Source organism: Hyla sarda, chromosome 9, assembly GCF_029499605.1.
Source record: "Hyla sarda isolate aHylSar1 chromosome 9, aHylSar1.hap1, whole genome shotgun sequence".
NCBI classification, from domain to species: domain Eukaryota; kingdom Metazoa; phylum Chordata; class Amphibia; order Anura; family Hylidae; genus Hyla; species Hyla sarda.
The window spans coordinates 4,901,565-4,920,710 of NC_079197.1; the positions used below are offsets into that span (position 1 = coordinate 4,901,565).

Here is a 19,146-nt window from a genome sequence, read left to right on the forward strand (position 1 = left end):
GGACCCCCCCCCACTCTGATTATCCCATTAAATCCATGGAAACACAACTTCCCGCCAAAACGCAGAGGCGTGGTTACCTACCAGCTCCGTCTACTGGAAAACAAGCAACTCTACTCGGCAAGCGGAAGTGACGTCCCAGGTCGACGTCTCCGCGCCGTTACCATAGCAACCGCCGTACACTGCTTTCCGCTGCGTATTTTTTCTTCAATTAACTTTATTGTTAGTAATTATATGGCCAACCCTGAAAACAGATCTATTTAGAATAGAGTTTATTTCCAGTGACAATGATTCAATGATCTGAACGGCATAAAGAAGATGGAGTCCGGTTACTACACACAACAGCGCCCTCCATGGGAGGAGGGAGGAATGGCGCCAGTGGTTTCTGCTCCATTCGCTATAGAGGCGGGATATGATCGGATCCGAGGCGATTCGGCTTTTATAATGTCAATAATCATCTACAGCTCGGCCGATTTACAGGCGCTTCCTGTTAGCGTCTTGTTTCCATGACAATGGAAGAAACCATTTATGACAATGGGGGTGGGTGGCTCTAATGTCGCTTTTTAGAAACAGTTAAACCCCTGTACCTGTAATAGGTGACCTCACGTGTACTTGCGACTTTAATGGTGACTCCAGAATGAAGTGAAGGGCGGCTGGACGGTTATTTATAAAAGTGACCTCCCCCCTCCGGGCGCGGTAATGGTCTGGTCCGCGGAGTGACTGAGGAGACGGAGCAGTAGAGACAGGAGACGGAGGGGCCCGGGGCAGGTGAGGGGCCACACAGGGCAGCATGGAGAACCAGAGGTATGGAGTGGTGAGAGAGTCCATGAATAACAACCAACTGCTGCAGAAGGTGAGGCCGCCATTATAGTAATATCACACATATCTGCCTTATATCATATAACCTGCCTGTATTATATATAATCTGTGTAATATTATAAATATATAGTGTAATATAACCTGCCTGTATTATGTCATGTCTGTAATATAAATATATAGTGTAATATAACCTGTCTGTATTATATATAACGTGTGTAATATTATAAATATATCATGTATTATAACATATGTGTATGAGACCCCGGAGCCGCCACAAATGTCACATGATGTCTGCGCTACACAACGCTTTTCTGACATTTTTTATTTCCGTCAAAATCGCCGCTTGCAGTCAGAAAATCTGCACTGACCTAATTCATACAGCTGAGGGTTTGTTACAGTTGGACCCTGACTTGAGATATGTAAGGCAGAACAAGGAGAGGACGACGGGTAGAGGGGGCAGGATGAGGAGAGGGTGAGGAGCGGAATGAGGAGAGGGTGAGGAGCGGAATGAGGAGAGGGTGAGGAGCGGAATGAGGAGAGGGTGAGGAGCGGAATGAGGAGAGGGTGAGGAGCGGAATGAGGAGAGGGTGAGGAGCGGAATGAGGAGAGGGTGAGGAGCGGAATGAGGAGAGGGTGAGGAGAGGGTGAGGAGCGGAATGAGGAGAGGGTGAGGAGCGGAATGAGGAGAGGGTGAGGAGCGGAATGAGGAGAGGGTGAGGAGCGGAATGAGGAGAGGGTGAGGAGCGGAATCAGGAGAGGGTGAGGAGCGGAATCAGGAGAGGGTGAGGAGCGGAATCAGGAGAGGGTGAGGAGCGGAATCAGGAGAGGGTGAGGAGCGGAATCAGGAGAGGGTGAGGAGCGGAATGAGGAGAGGGTGAGGAGCGGAATCAGGAGAGGGTGAGGAGCGGAATCAGGAGAGGGTGAGGAGCGGAATGAGGAGAGGGTGAGGGGCAAAATGACAAAAAAGTGAGGGGCAGAGGGGGGAGAATGAGGAAATGATGAGGGGCAGAATGATGAAAGGGTTAGGGGCAAAATAAGAAAAAATGAGGGGCAGAGGGGGTAGAATCAGGAAAGGGTGTGAGACAGAAGGGGCAGAATGGGTTGAGGGGCAGAATGAGGAGAACAATCAACTCCTGCAGAAGGTCATGGGCAGAATGAGGTGAGGGTGAGGAACATAATGAGGAGAGGATGGGGCAGAATGAAGAGAGGGTGAGGGGTAGGGGGCAGAATGAGGAGAGGGGATGGTCAAGGGCATGGATCTGAGTGACTGAGGAATTGCGAGAGCGAGAAGTAGAGGGGCAGGAGAAGGAGAGGGTGATGGGTAGAGGGGCAGGACAAGGAGAGGGTGATGGGTAGAGGGGCAGGACAAGGAGAGGGTGATGGGTAGAGGGGCAGGACAAGGAGAGGATGATGGGTAGAGGGGCAGGAGAAGGTGATGGGTAGAGGGGCAGGAGAAGGTGATGGGTAGAGGGGCAGGACAAGGAGAGGGTGATAGGTAGAGGGGCAGGACAAGGAGAGGATGATGGGTAGAGGGGCAGGACAAGGAGAGGATGTTGGGTAGAGGGGCAGGACAAGGAGAGGGTGATGGGTAGAGGGGCAGGACAAGGAGAGGGTGATGGGTAGAGGGGCAGGACAAGGAGAGGATGATGGGTAGAGGGTCAGGACAAGGAAAGGGTGATGGGTAGAGGTGCAGGAGAAGATGATGGGTAGAAGGGCAGGAGAAGATGATGGGTAGAGGGGCAGGAGTAGGTGATGGGTAGAGGGGCAGGAGAAGATGATGGGTAGAGGGGCAGGAGAAGATGATGGGTAGAGGGGCAGGAGTAGGTGATGGGTAGAGGGGCAGGAGAAGATGATGGGTAGAGGGGCAGGAGAAGGTGATGGGTAGAGGGGCAGGAGAAGGTGATGGGTAGAGGGGCAGGAGAAGGTGATGGGTAGAGGGGCAGGAGAAGGTGATGGGTAGAGGGGCAGGACAAGGAGAGGGTGATGGGTAGAGGGGCAGGACAAGGAGAGGCTGATGGGTAGAGGGGCAGGACAAGGAGAGGCTGATGGGTAGAGGGGCAGGACAAGGAGAGGATGATGGGTAGAGGGGCAGGACAAGGAGAGGATGATGGGTAGAGGGGCAGGACAAGGAGAGGGTGATGGGTAGAGGGGCAGGACAAGGAGAGGATGATGGGTAGAGGGGCAGAAGAAGGTGATGGATAGAGGGGCAGAAGAAGGTGATGGATAGAGGGGCAGAAGAAGGTGATGGATAGAGGGGCAGAAGAAGGTGATGGGTAGAGGGGCAGAAGAAGGTGATGGATAGAGGGGCAGAAGAAGGTGATGGGTAGAGGGGCAGAAGAAGATGATGGGTAGAGGGGCAGAAGAAGATGATGGATAGAGGGGCAGAAGAAGGTGATGGATAGAGGGGCAGAAGAAGATGATGGGTAGAGGGGCAGAAGAAGGTGATGGGTAGAGGGGCAGAAGAAGATGATGGGTAGAGGGGCAGAAGAATGTGATGAGTAGAGGGGCAGAAGAAGGTGATGGGTAGAGGGGCAGAAGAAAGTGATGGGTAGAGGGGCAGAAGAAGGTGATGGGTAGAGGGGCAGAAGAAGATGATGGGTAGAGGGGAAGAAGAATGTGATGGGTAGAGGGGCAGAAGAATGTGATGGGTAGAGGGGCAGAAGAAGGTGATGGATAGAGGGGCAGAAGAAGGTGATGGGTAGAGGGGCAGAAGAAGGTGATGGGTAGAGGGGCAGGAGAAGATGATGGGTAGAGGGGCAGGAGAAGATGATGGGTAGAGGGGCAGGAGAAGATGATGGGTAGAGGGGCAGGAGTAGGTGATGGGTGATGGGTAGAGGGGCAGGACAAGGAGAGGGTGATGGGTAGAGGGGCAGGACAAGGAGAGGATGATGGGTAGAGGGTCAGGACAAGGAAAGGGTGATGGGTAGAGGTGCAGGAGAAGATGATGGGTAGAAGGGCAGGAGAAGATGATGGGTAGAGGGGCAGGAGAAGGTGATGGGTAGAGGGGCAGGAGTAGGTGATGGGTAGAGGGGCAGGAGAAGATGATGGGTAGAGGGGCAGGAGAAGATGATGGGTAGAGGGGCAGGAGAAGGTGATGGGTAGAGGGGCAGGAGAAGATGATGGGTAGAGGGGCAGGAGAAGATGATGGGTAGAGGGGCAGGAGAAGATGATGGGTAGAGGGGCAGGAGTAGGTGATGGGTAGAGGGGCAGGAGAAGATGATGGGTAGAGGGGCAGGAGAAGGTGATGGGTAGAGGGGCAGGAGAAGGTGATGGGTAGAGGGGCAGGAGAAGGTGATGGGTAGAGGGGCAGGAGAAGGTGATGGGTAGAGGGGCAGGACAAGGAGAGGGTGATGGGTAGAGGGGCAGGACAAGGAGAGGCTGATGGGTAGAGGGGCAGGACAAGGAGAGGCTGATGGGTAGAGGGGCAGGACAAGGAGAGGATGATGGGTAGAGGGGCAGGACAAGGAGAGGATGATGGGTAGAGGGGCAGGACAAGGAGAGGGTGATGGGTAGAGGGGCAGGACAAGGAGAGGATGATGGGTAGAGGGGCAGAAGAAGGTGATGGATAGAGGGGCAGAAGAAGGTGATGGATAGAGGGGCAGAAGAAGGTGATGGATAGAGGGGCAGAAGAAGGTGATGGGTAGAGGGGCAGAAGAAGGTGATGGATAGAGGGGCAGAAGAAGGTGATGGGTAGAGGGGCAGAAGAAGATGATGGGTAGAGGGGCAGAAGAAGATGATGGATAGAGGGGCAGAAGAAGGTGATGGATAGAGGGGCAGAAGAAGATGATGGGTAGAGGGGCAGAAGAAGGTGATGGGTAGAGGGGCAGAAGAAGATGATGGGTAGAGGGGCAGAAGAATGTGATGAGTAGAGGGGCAGAAGAAGGTGATGGGTAGAGGGGCAGAAGAAAGTGATGGGTAGAGGGGCAGAAGAAGGTGATGGGTAGAGGGGCAGAAGAAAGTGATGGGTAGAGGGGCAGAAGAAGGTGATGGGTAGAGGGGCAGAAGAAGATGATGGGTAGAGGGGAAGAAGAATGTGATGGGTAGAGGGGCAGAAGAATGTGATGGGTAGAGGGGCAGAAGAAGGTGATGGATAGAGGGGCAGAAGAAGGTGATGGGTAGAGGGGCAGAAGAAGGTGATGGGTAGAGGGGCAGAAGAAGATGATGGGTAGAGGGGCAGAAGAAGGTGATGGGTAGAGGGGCAGAAGAAGATGATGGGTAGAGGGGCAGAAGAATGTGATGGGTAGAGGGGCAGAAGAAGGTGATGGGTAGAGGGGCAGAAGAAGATGATGGGTAGAGGGGCAGAAGAATGTGAGGGGTAGAGGGGCAGAAGAAGGTGATGGGTAGAGGGGCAGAAGAAGGTGATGGGTAGAGGGGCAGAAGAATGTGATGGGTAGAGGGGCAGAAGAAGGTGATGGGTAGAGGGGCAGAAGAAGATGATGGGTAGAGGGGAAGAAGAATGTGATGGGTAGAGGGGCAGAAGAATGTGATGGGTAGAGGGGCAGAAGAAGGTGATGGGTAGAGGGGCAGAAGAAGGTGATGGGTAGAGGGGCAGAAGAAGGTGATGGATAGATGGGCAGAAGAAGATGATGGGTAGAGGGGCAGAAGAAGGTGATGGGTAGAGGGGCAGAAGAAGATGATGGGTAGAGGGGCAGAAGAAGGTGATGGGTAGAGGGGCAGAAGAAGATGATGGGTAGAGGGGCAGAAGAATGTGATGGGTAGAGGTGCAGAAGAAGATGATGGGTAGAGGGGCAGAAGAAGGTGATGGGTAGAGGGGCAGAAGAAGGTGATGGGTAGAGGGGCAGAAGAATGTGATGGGTAGAGGGGCAGAAGAAGATGATGGGTAGAGGGGCAGAAGAAGATGATGGGTAGAGGGGCAGAAGAAGATGATGGGTAGAGGGGCAGAAGAAGATGATGGGTAGAGGGGCAGAAGAAGGTGATGGGTAGAGGGGCAGAAGAAGGTGATGGATAGAGGGGCAGAAGAAGGTGATGGATAGAGGGGCAGAAGAAGGTGATGGATAGAGGGGCAGGACAAGGAGAGGGTGATGGGTAGAGGGGCAGAAGAAGATGATGGGTAGAGGGGCAGAAGAAGGTGATGGGTAGAGGGGCAGAAGAAGGTGATGGATAGAGGGGCAGGACAAGGAGAGGGTGATGGGTAGAGGGGCAGAAGAAGATGATGGGTAGAGGGGCAGAAGAAGATGATGGGTAGAGGGGCAGAAGAAGATGATGGGTAGAGGGGCAGAAGAAGGTGATAGGTAGAGGGGCAGAAGAAGGTGATGGGTAGAGGGGCAGAAGAAGGTGATGGGTAGAGGGGCAGAAGAATGTGATGGGTAGAGGGGCAGAAGAAGGTGATGGATAGAGGGGCAGGGGTAATAGACCGATGTATGAGTTGCAGGTGAACAATAATACTGTACAAGCAGAAGTGTATAACCAATATCTCCATCTATTGAGAAGCTACATCACCCAGACTGTACTGTCAGGGCATGCTGGGAATTATAGTTTCACAACAGCTGAGGAGACAAAAGTTGAAGACTAATTTGACATCATGTAGTCCCGGTTACATCCTGTAGGGGTCAGTAGACTCCAGTGTTTTAGCCTCTCGGACCGTCATACTGTCAGTCACTATTATGGGGGCTCTCACCATAGACACTGATGCCCTGGGGGGGGATGTTATTTTGTGTTTATCGGAATTTAGAGTTCACACCATTAATTCCCAGCAGCTTCTTGTTCCTTCAATGAGGTAAAACTGCAGAAAAAGTTTTTATTTTGTAAAGTGTTTCCAAGAAAACAAAATAAGAGTCTCTGTTCCCTCTTTTGGTTCTGTGTACCAATATGAGGGCACTTTATGGGTGCAGTGTACTATTCCCACCAGTCTATGTGTCTGCTATTTGGCTTGATGAATTTATGGGGGAGAAGCTTAACTCTTTGTGACACTTATATATTCTCATTATTATGGTATTTAGAGCCTCTTTTTTGCTTACTCCGGGAGCACAAAAAGTCGCACGTCCGCCCTAGCACTTTTTTTCACACAACTTTTGAGGGTAAGCAAAAAATTACTTACAGCCTCACCTACGCAATTTTCAGTTTTCACTTTGTAGTGGTCACGAATTTATGATGTGTGAAAGTCGCAAAAAAATAAATAAAAAAAGACGCAAGCGCCTTACAAAAAGTCTGCTCCAGGTCTGACCTCCAGAACAAATCTTCCGTACGTGAGCAAGTGTAAAAAGTCTCTAAAAAGTCTCACAAAATGTATCAACCCCCTGTGTTAGTATGATGAATATGTAGCACATAAGCAAAACTAAAGGGAAAACAAAGGCTTCAGAACTTGCTTACTAATAATAATGGTCAATGATAATACTAATAATAATGATCAATGATAATACTAATAATAATGATCAATGATAATACTAATAATAATGATCAATGATAATACTAATAATAATGATCAATGATAATACTAATAATAATGATCAATGATAATACTAATAATAATGATCAATGATAATACTAATAATAATGATCAATGATAATACTAATAATAATGATCAATGATAATACTAATAATAATGATCAATGATAATACTAATAATAATGATCAATGATAATACTAAGAATAATGATAATACTAATAATAATGATAAATGATAATACTAATAATAATGATCAATGATAATTATAATGATAAATGATAATAATAATGATAAATGATAATACTAATAATAATGATCAATGATAATACTAATAATAATGATCAATGATAATAATAATAATAATGATAAATGATAATACTAATAATAATGATCAATGATAATACTAATAATAATGATAAATGATAATACTAATAATAATGATAAATGATAATACTAATAATAATGATAAATGATAATACTAATAATAATGATAAATGATAATACTAATAATACTGATCAATGATAATACTAAGAATAATGATAAATGATAATACTAATAATACTGATCAATGATAATAATAATGATAAATGATAATAATAATGATAAATGATAATACTAATAATAATGATCAATGATAATACTAATAATAATGATCAATGATAATAATAATAATAATGATAAATGATAATACTAATAATAATGATCAATGATAATACTAATAATAATGATAAATGATAATACTAATAATAATGATAAATGATAATTCTAATAATAATGATAAATGATAATACTAATAATAATGATAAATGATAATACTAATAATAATGATCAATTATAATACTAATAATAATGATCAATGATAATACTAATAATAATGATCAATGATAATACTAATAATAATGATAAATGATAATACTAAGAATAATGATAAATGTCCCCCATAGTTGTTACAATAAAAGAGATGTATTCATCAGCCATAACATTAAACCCCACCCTAATATTAGGACGCTCCCCTCATGCTGTGACCCCGGGGTTCAGACCCCATAGCTCTGTGATTGGACCCACGGCCCCAAAAACGGACCCCATAGCCCTGTGATGGGACCCCCTGGAGCCCGTACCCTGTATCCCTATGATGTGACCACCCTGGAGCCCGTACCCTGTATCCCTATGATGTGACCCCCTGGGGCCCGTACCCTGTATCCCTATGATGTGACCCCCTGGGGCCCGTACCCTGTATCCCTATGATGTGACCCCCTGGGGCCCGTACCCTGTATCCCTATGATGTGACCCCCTGACCCGTACCCTGTATCCCTATGATGTGACCCCCTGGGGCCCGTACCCTGTATCCCTATAATGTGACCTCCTGGGGCCCGTACCCTGTATCCCTATGATGTGACCCCCTGGGGCCCGTACCCTGTATCCCTATGATGTGACCCCCTGGGGCCCGTACCCTGTATCCCTATGATGTGACCCCCTGGGGCCCGTACCCTGTATCCCTATGATGTGACCCCCTGGGGCCCGTACCCTGTATCCCTATGATGTGACCCCCTGGGACCCGTACCCTGTAGCCCTGTAATGTGACCCCCTGGGGCCCGTACCCTGTAGCCCTGTGATTGGACCCCCTGGGCCTGTAGCCCTGTGACGTGACCCCCTGGGCCTGTACCCAGAAGCCCTGTGATGTGACCCCTTGGGGCCCGTACCCTGTATCCCTATGATGTGACCCCCTGGGGCCCGTACCCTGTATCCCTATGATGTGACCCCCTGGGACCCGTACCCTGCAGCCCTGTGATGTGACCCCCTGGAGCCCGTACCCTGTAGCCCTGTGATTGGACCCCCTGGGCCTGTAGCCCTGTGACGTGACCCCCTGGGCCTGTACCCAGAAGCCCTGTGATGTGACCCCTTGGGGCCCGTACCCTGTATCCCTATGATGTGACCCCCTGGGGCCCGTACCCTGTATCCCTATGATGTGACCCCCTGGGACCCGTACCCTGCAGCCCTGTGATGTGACCCCCTGGGACCCGTACCCTGTAGCCTTGTGATGTGACCCCCGAGTCCCGGACCCCATATCCCTGTGATGTGATCCCTGGACCCCATATCCCTGTGCTGTGTCCTGTGGTATCAGATCCTGTAAGGTGTGAGGTTCGGCCTCCATGGAGGGGTCTTGTTTCTCCAGCAGATCCCACAGATGATCGATCGGATGAGATCTGGGAATCTGGAGGCCGAGTCATCTCCTTCATCTCTTGTCATGTTCCTCATTCCTGAATAATGTCTGCAGTGAGGCCGGGGGCATTATCCTGATGATAGAGGCCGCTGTCATTGGGGGTCCCACTGCCCTGATGGGGGTACATGGTCTGGACAATGGTCAGGTAGGTGATACGTGTCACGGTAACCTCCACATGATGCCAGGACACAAGGTCTCCAGCAGAACATCACCCATCACACTGCCCCGCCATCTTGTCTTCTTCCCATAATGCATCCTGGTGCCATCTCTTCTCCAGGTCAGTGACGTAAATACACCCGACCGTCCACATGATAGAGAACGTCATCCATCACATCAGACTAATGGGGCCCCATACACAACAAGCTGTGATGCCCTGTGTGATCTGACATCTTTCTGTCATAGGCAGCAGAAACTTTCTTTTTCGGCAGTTTGCTTTACAGCAGCTCATCTCTGAGAACGTACCAGACGGGCCTTCACTCCCACACACATCAATTAGCCTTGGGCCCCCATGACCCTGTCCCTAGTCACTTGTTTCCCTTCCTTGGGCCCCACGACCCCGGGCCCCAGTTGTCCTTCATTGGGCAAAGGCTGTCCGGGCATGCTGGGAGTTGTAGTTTTGCAACATCTGGAGGCACCCTGGTTGGGAAACACTGATATAGTGTGTGTAGCCTTGTATAGTCATAGCACTAGGGCCTTAGCGTTGTCCTCCCTGTGTCGGGGGATAATGTTATATTACTGTATTATTTTCCAGTGTTGACAAGCATGGCGGCGCCTGGTAACCTATACAAAGCTGTAGTGCAGGGAGTGCACCGGGGATTAGCTGTGATTGCTCAATGACATGTACCGGCCCGTATTGTCAAAAAGGAACCTGTTTGTTTCTGCTGAGTATTAAGGGACTGACGGAGTCATAGTTACAGAATATACAGTGTCCACATATGGCAGCATTTGGATATCACCCCATGACCATACCTGGCATGTAAAGGAGTTTTTTTTTTTTTCGTCCCAAAAATGGCCGGTCCAGTCTTTTGTCGTTTATGAAAGGTTCTGCAACTTTACACAATGTTTAGGATTCCAAGTTCTCACTTTCTTGATCAGTGAACAAACATGTTCTACATCAATTGGCTGCTTTACATATTACGGCCACTGGATGGCAGCAGAGGGTCAGTGTGTAATTGTTATTGTAAGTAACAGAGATTGAACATGTCCTGTCCATAGATGTTCACTGGACTGTAGCATCGCTAGTCATCAGGCATGGAGCAAACTTCGCTCCGTGCAGTGAACAAAAATGTTCTACGTCAATTGGCTGCATTTACATATTACGGCCACTGGATGGCAGCAGAGGATCAGTGTGTAATTGTTATTGTAAGTAACAGAGATTGAACATGTCCTGTCCATAGATGTTCACTGGACAGTAGCATCGCTAGTCATCAGGCATGGAGTAAACTTCGCGCCGTGCAGTGAACAAACATGTTCTACATCAATTGGCTGCTTTACATATTACGGCCACTGGATGGCAGCAGAGGGTCAGTGTGTAATTGTTATTGTAAGTAACAGAGATTGAACATGTCCTGTCCATAGAGGTTCACTGGACTGTAGCATCTCTTGTCATCAGGCACGGAGCAAACTTCGCTCCGTGCAGTGAACAAACATGTTCTACGTCACTTGGCTGCATTTACATATTAGGGCCACTGGATGGCAGCAGAGGATCAGTGTGTAATTGTTATTGTAAATAACAGAGATTGAACATGTCCTGTCCATAGATGTTCACTGGACAGTAGCATCGCTAGTCATCAGGCATGGAGTAAACTTTGCTCCGTGCATCGGGTGACTAGGGTGCGGATGTCTAGGGGCGGAGTACCCCTTAAAAGAGCTTCTTTTTTTTTTTTTTTTTTATTCCTTTATTTTTATTTTTAGATTCATACAGTATAAGGAGCTTAAAGGGGTACTCCGGTGGAGAAAAATAAAAGGTTCTCAAATCAACTGGTGCCAGAAAGTTTATACAGATTTATAAATTACTTCTATGTAAAAAAAAAATGTATCCTTCCAGTACTGATCAGCTGCTGTATACTCCACAGGAAGTTGTGTAGTTGTTTCCATTCTGACCACAGTGCTCTCTGCTGCCACCTTTGCCCGTGTCAGGAACTGTCCAGAGCAGGAGAGGTTTGCTATGGGGATTTGCTTCTACTCTGGAGAGTACCTGACACGGACAGAGGTGTCAGCAGAGAGCACTGTGGCCAGACTGAAAATAACTACACAACTTCCCGTGGAGCATACAGCAGCTGATAAGTACTGGAAGGATTAAGATTTTTATATAAAAGTAATTTACAAATCTCTTTAACTTTCTGGCACCAGTTGATTTGAAAACATTACTTTTCCACCGGAGTACCCCTTTCTAAGAGTTTGGATATAGGATTAGTCACAGACACAATTGGGGCATTTTTTTTCCGACTTTTAAGAAATTCTCTCATCTGCATATGGTTTTTTCATGCCTATGATGGGCCCCTTTTAAGAGAAATGTCCCTAGCCAGGGCCACCAGACATTTCTGGCATGAAGACGACTCAAGCAACCATTGTCTCGTGAATCTCAACGACTGTAAGGAGCAAAATCTGGGGTAGGTGAGGAGCGATCCCATAACCCATAGAGGTGCCTCCAACATTAGTAACATTAGGCCTCTCTGTTCACCACGATTGCCTTTCCATAGGGCTGGGCGGTATGACCAAATATGTGTATTGCGGTATTTTTGTAACTTATGGCGGTTCCACAGTATTCCCCCCCACAAATTAATTATTAGCCCAGCGATTCGCTGCCCTCCTCATCCTCCTGTTTGTTGCGGCCGCCGGCGCTGACACTCTCTATACTGTGCGGTATCCCTATGTCCGGGCTGCAAAAGGTAAACAAAAATAAACTTTAACGCATGTTCCGACGTCGGCCTTACGCTGGGAACGTGAACGTTGGAGAGCCATCAGCCTATCACCGGCCGCAGCGATGTTCATGTCATGTAAGGAGCCGGCTTCTTACATGACAGTGCGCTCAACCTATCAGGCGGAACATTGCTGCGGCCGGGGATAGGCTGATGGCTTTCCGACGTTCCAGTCACTAGGAAGCTGGTCCGGACCGACGGGGAAGGTGAGTTAAAGTTTATTTTGTTTACCCTTTGCAGCCCGGGCATAGGGATACAGTATAGAGCAGTGGTCTTCAATCTGCGGACCTCCATATGTTGCAAAACTACAACTCCCAGCATGCCCGGACAGCCAACGGCTGTCCGGGCATGCTGGGAGTTGTAGTTTTGCAACATCTGGAGGATGAAGACCACTGGTATAGAGTGTCAGCGCCGGCGGCCGCACCAAACAGGAGGACGAGGAGGGCAGCGCTTTCGGGTGATATGTGAGTAGTACCCCGATGGGGACAGCGCAGCGTAGGGCTAATAATTAATTGGGGGGCAGAACAGCGCTCGCGGGTCACATATGATTAGTGCCCCGATGTGGGTATAGCGAGCTGCGGCTGATAATTCATTCATTCGAGGGGGAGGGGCCAAACCGGTATTGCGGTATGGGTTAAAATTCATATCGTGCAGGAAACAAAAATTCCGTATTCGGTATGGACCGGTATAAAGCCCAGCACTACCTTTCCACTCCATGGCCTACCTAACCCCAATTTACCCCCCTCCACCCTTTCCATTCGCACGGCACTAAAATTGCCGACCGTTTCGAGCGAGACATGAAAAGCGCAAGTCTGTGACTGCACTCGCTGTTAGTTAGCATATAGATTGGGGTATGTGGGGTAGGTGAGGAGCGATCCCATAACCCATTGAGGCGCCTCCAACATAAGAGAGTAACTTCTCCAGATAGGCCTCTCTGTACACCACAATGGCCTCTCCAGTCCATGGCCCACCTAACACCAATATCCCCCCCACCCCTCACCCTTTTCCATTCGCACGGCACTAAAATTGCCGGCCATTTCGAGCGAGACATGAAACGCGCAAGTCCCCGACCGCACTCACTGTTAGTTAGCATTTAGATAGGTTGGATTGAGTTGTGGAAAGCCGATATCGCAGAGCAACAAGAGGGATTAATTCCCTTAACCAACACGGATGATCCCGTCTATCTCATTACCTTCCCCCTTGTCAGGGCCGATGTGAGATGTGATTGAAGATTACACCATTTAGGCTTCCGCCATGACTTTGTAGAGACGCGGCCCCCGCCACACACACACCCGCGGCCCCAGCAGCCGCCACTCATCCGCCCGCCTCCTAATTCTGCTTCATTTAAACTTCATCAACTTTTCCAGTGATGTGGAAGAAGTCGAAATAGACTCTGTAAGCTGCCAGGCCCGGCTCCTCTTTGTTAGTTAATATATTCTATCTCGCTCCCTTTATTTCCTTCCCAATCCTTTTTGTTTTCTCTTTTTTTTTTTTTTTTTTTTGTCGTCCTCGTTCCCCTCATGCTGAAAATGAGATTACAGTATTTAAATATCTATGATAATCAATCAGGGGACCGGGGGGCCCGATCCGAGGTTAATTTTCCTGAGCAGAACAAAGAGTCCTGTGGCCTACCGGGGCTTGGGAGTTCAATTTGTTCAATTGGTTTTTATGGTTATTTCGTTGCTGTCTTTGCATCCCCCCCCCCCCCCCCCATGTTTCTTGTAATTGCTGTTTTTTAAAGAGTTTTTCTAGCTGCTAATTCAACAGCTGCTGATCACCTTCATACAACCTGTACTATTTCACCATCGTCATCATTATTATTAATATTATTTTAGATTTTTTTTCTTGTCTTGTGTTTAGGATATTTTTATATATACCGTATATATATATATATATATATATATATATATATATATTTTTTTTTTTTTTTAGATTTTTTTTAATGTAATTTATTTTATATATTTTTGTTTTATATATTTTTTTTCATTAATATTTTTTGGGGGATTTTTAGAATGTAATTATGTAATTTTTTTTTCTGGATATTTTTGTACATTTTTGCATATTTGATATACTTTAATTTGTTTAAGTACCTTTTTGTTTAAGTAATCCTTTTTTATATTTTTTTTCTTTGATATGTTTAGTTATTTTCTTAGATTTTGGTGTTTTATTATTTTACTTTCAAGATAGAATTTTAAATGTTCATTTATATATTTTGTATTATTACTTGAAATTTTTTCCCTTTTGCATGTTCAACATCTGATCTCTAACCTATGGCTCTCCAGCTGTTGCAAAGCTACAACACCCAGCATACTCTATAGCAGTGATCTTCAACCTGCGGACCTCCAGATGTTGCAAAACTACAACTCCCAGCATGCCCGGACAGCCAACGGCTGTCCGGGCATGCTGGGAGTTGTAGTTTTGCAACATCTGGAGGTCCGCAGGTTGGAGACCACTGCTCTATAGGCTGCTGAAGTATGCTTAGAGTTGCAGTTTTTAAAAGCTGGAGAATGCTTTACGTTCTCCTCATTCAAGGTATTTTATTTTTATTTTATTTAAAAGGAAAAAATTATTTTTTTCTTTGTTATTTTATGTATCATTTGAATGTTTCCTTTATTCATTCATTGGAAAATTTAAAGGGGTATTCCAGGAAAAAACTTTTATATATATATATATATATATATATATATATATATATATATATATATATATCTCTACTGGCTCCAGAAAGTTAAACAGATGTGTAAATTACTTCTATTAAAAAAAATCTTCATCCTTTCAGTACTTATGAGCTTCTGAAGTTAAGGTTGTTCTTTTTTCTTCTGGAACTGCCCAGTTTAGAAGAGGTTTGCTATGGGGATTTGATTCTAAACTGGGCGGTACCCGAGACACGTGTCATCAGAGAGGATTTAGACAGAAAAGAACAACCTTAACTTCAGAAGCTCATAAGTACTGAAAGGATTAAGATTTTTTTTAATAGAAGTAATTTACAAATCTGTTTAACTTTCTGGAGCCAGTTGCTATATAAAAAAAAGTTTTTTCCTGGAATACCCCTTTAATATTTATTTTCCGTATATATATATATATATATATATATATATATATATATATATATATTATATATATTTTTTTTAATATATATCTTTGGAAAATTAATTCACATTTTTTTCTTACCTTTTTTTTGTAATTCATATATTTTAATCAATACCATTAACTTTTTAAATGAATTTATGGAATATTCAAATAGGAATTTTTTTTCTTCAAATATAATATCAATATACAGTTTGGGTTTTTGTAACTTTATATATTCTTTATTTTAGTTTTCTGATAGATCTTTTTAGTTATGGTCTCGGGTTGGCTTAAAAATAAAACAGAAGCTATACTCGCCTTCCCAATTCCCCTTATCGCTGCCGCCCCCATCCAGGGTTAACAGTGCTGAGCCAATCACTGTGAGGGGGGTCATCATTACGGACGGTGATTGGCTGAGTGTTTCTTGTGTGTCGAATCAAAAGCGGGCAGCGCTGCTCAGCCAGGATCGGGCAGAGGCCGGTATAACTTTATAACTTTATTTATAAGCCTGTCTGAGCCCTTTAAGGGGTTATCCAGGGTTGTAAAAACATATTTGCTTTCTTGCAAAAAACAGCGCCATTCATATTCTCAGTCTGTATGTGGTATTTCAAGTCCATTGAATTGAAAGAAGCCGAGTTGTAATACCACACACATCCTGAGGATAAGTGTGGCACTGCTTTTGTTTTCCTAATCCCCGAAAACCCCTTTAATTTAACATTTTGCAAGGTCAATTATGTAAAATATGTGTGTGTGTTTGTGTGTGACTATATATATATATATATATATATATATATATATATATATATATATACTTTTTTATATATATTCATATATATATAGATATATATATATATATATATATATATATATATATATATGTGTGTATACAGTGGTCCCTCAAGTTACAATATTAATTGGTTCCAGGACGACCATTGTATGTTGAAAACATTGTATGTTGGGATCATAACTCTATGGAAACCTGGTAATTGGTTCTGAAGCCCCCAAAATGTCATCCAAAAATAGAAAAAAAAGTGAGGATTAAACAAAAATAAGTAGATAACAAATACAGATAAAGCAAATCCTTACATATAAAAGTAAGAAAAAGCTACTGAAGCTTTAAATCACTGTGTATGTCAGTGTTTCCCAACCAGGGTGCCTCCAGCTGTTGCAAAACTACAACTCCCAGCATGCCTGGACAGCCGAAAAATGTAGCCACCCTTACCTGGTGTCCAAAGGAGCAGGTAACCCTGGTACAGGTAAAGAGTACAGAACATGTAATACCTCCCTGTACTGTAGGGGGCACTACCAGACACCAGTCAGTGCATACACTTCAGTAATACAGGTAAAGAGTACAGAACATGTAATACCTCCCTGTACTGTAGGGGGCGCTACCAGACACCAGTCAGTGCATACACTTCAGTAATACAGGTAAAGAGTACAGAACATGTTATACCTCCCTGTACTGTAGGGGGCGCTACCAGACACCAGTCGCTGCATACACTTCAGTAATACAGGTAAAGAGTACAGAACATGTAATACCTCCCTGTACTGTAGGGGGCGCTACCAGACACCAGTCAGTGCATACACTTCAGTAATACAGGTAAAGAGTACAGAACATGTTATACCTCCCTGTACTGTAGGGGGCGCTACCAGACACCAGTCGCTGCATACACTTCAGTAATACAGGTAAAGAGTGCAGAACATGTAATACCTCCCTGTACTGTAGGGGGCGCTACCAGACACCAGTCGCTGCATACACTTCAGTAATACAGGTAAAGAGTTCAGAACATGTAATACCTCCCGGTACTGTAGGGGGCGCTACCAGACACCAGTCAGTGCATACACTTCAGTAATATAGGTAAAGAGTACAGAACATGTAATACCTCCCTGTACTGTAGGGGGCGCTACCAGACACCAGTCAGTGCATACACTTCAGTAATACAGGTAAAGAGTACAGAATATGTAATACCTCCCTGTACTGTAGGGGGCGCTACCAGACACCAGTCAGTACATACACTTCAGTAATACAGGTAAAGAGTACAGAACATGTAATACCTCCCTGTACTGGCGCTACCAGACACCAGTCAGTGCATACACTTCAGTAATACAGGTAAAGAGTACAGAACTTGTAATACCTCTCTGTACTGTAGGAGGCGCTACCAGGCAGTCAGTGCATACGCTTCAGTAATACAGGTAAAGAGTACAGAACATGTAATACCTCCCTGTACTGTAGGGGGCGCTACCAGGCAGTCAGTGCATACACTTCAGTAGTACAGGTGTAAATGTCTATTCTGATTGGTCAGTTCTTCCGGCCATTCACACGTTTCACAGATCTGGACTGTCCGTGGCATTGTATGTTGAGTCTGGTTTCAAGTTACAATGGTCCAGAAAAGACCATTGTATGTTGAAACTATTGTATGTTGAGGCCATTGTAAGTTGAGGGATCACTGTATATTTATTTTTCTTTTTTTCATGACCTTCTCCTTCACCAATACCACCCAACAACCTAATTTGTGCGCTGTGATCTAATTGTCATACAATCCGCCTGTAATCGGCCCTTGTAGTAGTTTTCCCCCAGTTTCCTTAGCGTGTGGGCGCTGAGTGGCCACGGTGTCGTTCCTCCTGACAGTGAAGGTAATTAGCGCGGCCCCGTTTTCCTGTTACCGGCAATTAGTCGGTATTGTCTGTCACTAATGACGACTGCTTATTTAGTTATCTAAACTGCAAGGAAAGAGGGAAAAAAAGCTGTGTGTGCAAAAAATAAAAAAATTCCCTCCAGATGAAGCGCGAGGCCGATCAGTCTCAGCCATGGAAATTGTTCAGCAACTAAATGTCAGGGAGATTTGCTGTAATCTGCGTTTCCTAAGAGAAAAATATACTTAATAATTAAGACTAATATTGGTTTTGTACTCTGAGGGTGAAAAGCAAAATGATCTCGCTTTGGTGCAGCAAAACAGTTAAGTGAATGCGCTGTCAGTGTGGATGTAGTGTGCAGCGCGTTCTGCAAAAAATAAGGCCGAAAAGTGCCAAGTGCGCTGCTGGAATTGTACGTAAATGGGGGGGGGGGGGGGCTGCGGTGAATGTGAGTCCATAAAGCTTCAGTCAGTCAATGCTCCTATATGAAAGAAAAGCCAGCGTGTACAATACATTATCATCGCCTTACATGCTACCATGGCTGTATACCGCCATCTCCTCCATGTAGGCTTCAGTGAACTTTGTATCCCGCCACATTCAGACTGTACAGATGTCTCCTCATTAAGGAATCTTGTACGCTGCCATGTAGGCTGTATACCGCCATCTCATTATGAAGGCTATATACCTTCATCTCATTATGAAGGCTATATACTGCCATCTCATTATGAAGGCTATATACCGCCATCTCATTATGTAGGCTATATACTGCCATGTCATTATGAAGGCTATATACCGCCATCTCATTATGAAGGCTATATACCGCCATCTCATTATGAAGGCTATATACCGCCATCTCATTATGTAGGCTATATACTGCCATGTCATTATGTAGGCTATATACCGCCATGTCATTATGAAGGCTGTATACCGCCGTCTCATTATGAAGGCTATATACCTTCATCTCATTATGTTGGCTATATACCGCCATCTCATTATGAAGGCTATATACTGCCATCTCATTATGAAGGCTATATACTGCCATGTCATTATGAAGGCTATATACCGCCATCTCATTATGAA

General features: G+C 45.5%; 2 protein-coding genes across 5 annotated transcripts in view; one reads left to right on the forward strand and one right to left on the reverse strand.

Moving 5' to 3' along the window:
* The window catches only part of LOC130290572 (transcription termination factor 1-like), a 234,798-nt gene that overhangs the window by 40,713 nt on the left and 174,939 nt on the right, over positions 1–19,146 (reverse strand). Inside the window, exon 1 of one of the 4 annotated variants that reach the window (XM_056538400.1) lies at positions 585–719. The exons of 1 other annotated variant lie outside the window; for it this stretch is intronic. Coding sequence is in view for 1 of the 3 variants with exons in the window: in XM_056538396.1 (XP_056394371.1) it covers positions 338–391 (54 nt within the window). In the remaining 2 variants the exon portion in view is untranslated. 2 more of the 4 variants (XM_056538396.1, XM_056538398.1) reach the window with 2 other exon arrangements.
* CFAP77 (cilia and flagella associated protein 77) overlaps positions 645–19,146 on the forward strand; it is a 130,704-nt gene continuing 112,202 nt past the window's right edge. The window contains exon 1 of the mRNA XM_056538408.1: positions 645–850. Coding sequence (XP_056394383.1) covers positions 788–850 — 63 coding nt within the window. The 5' untranslated portion in view covers positions 645–787. The remainder of the gene's footprint in view (positions 851–19,146) is intronic.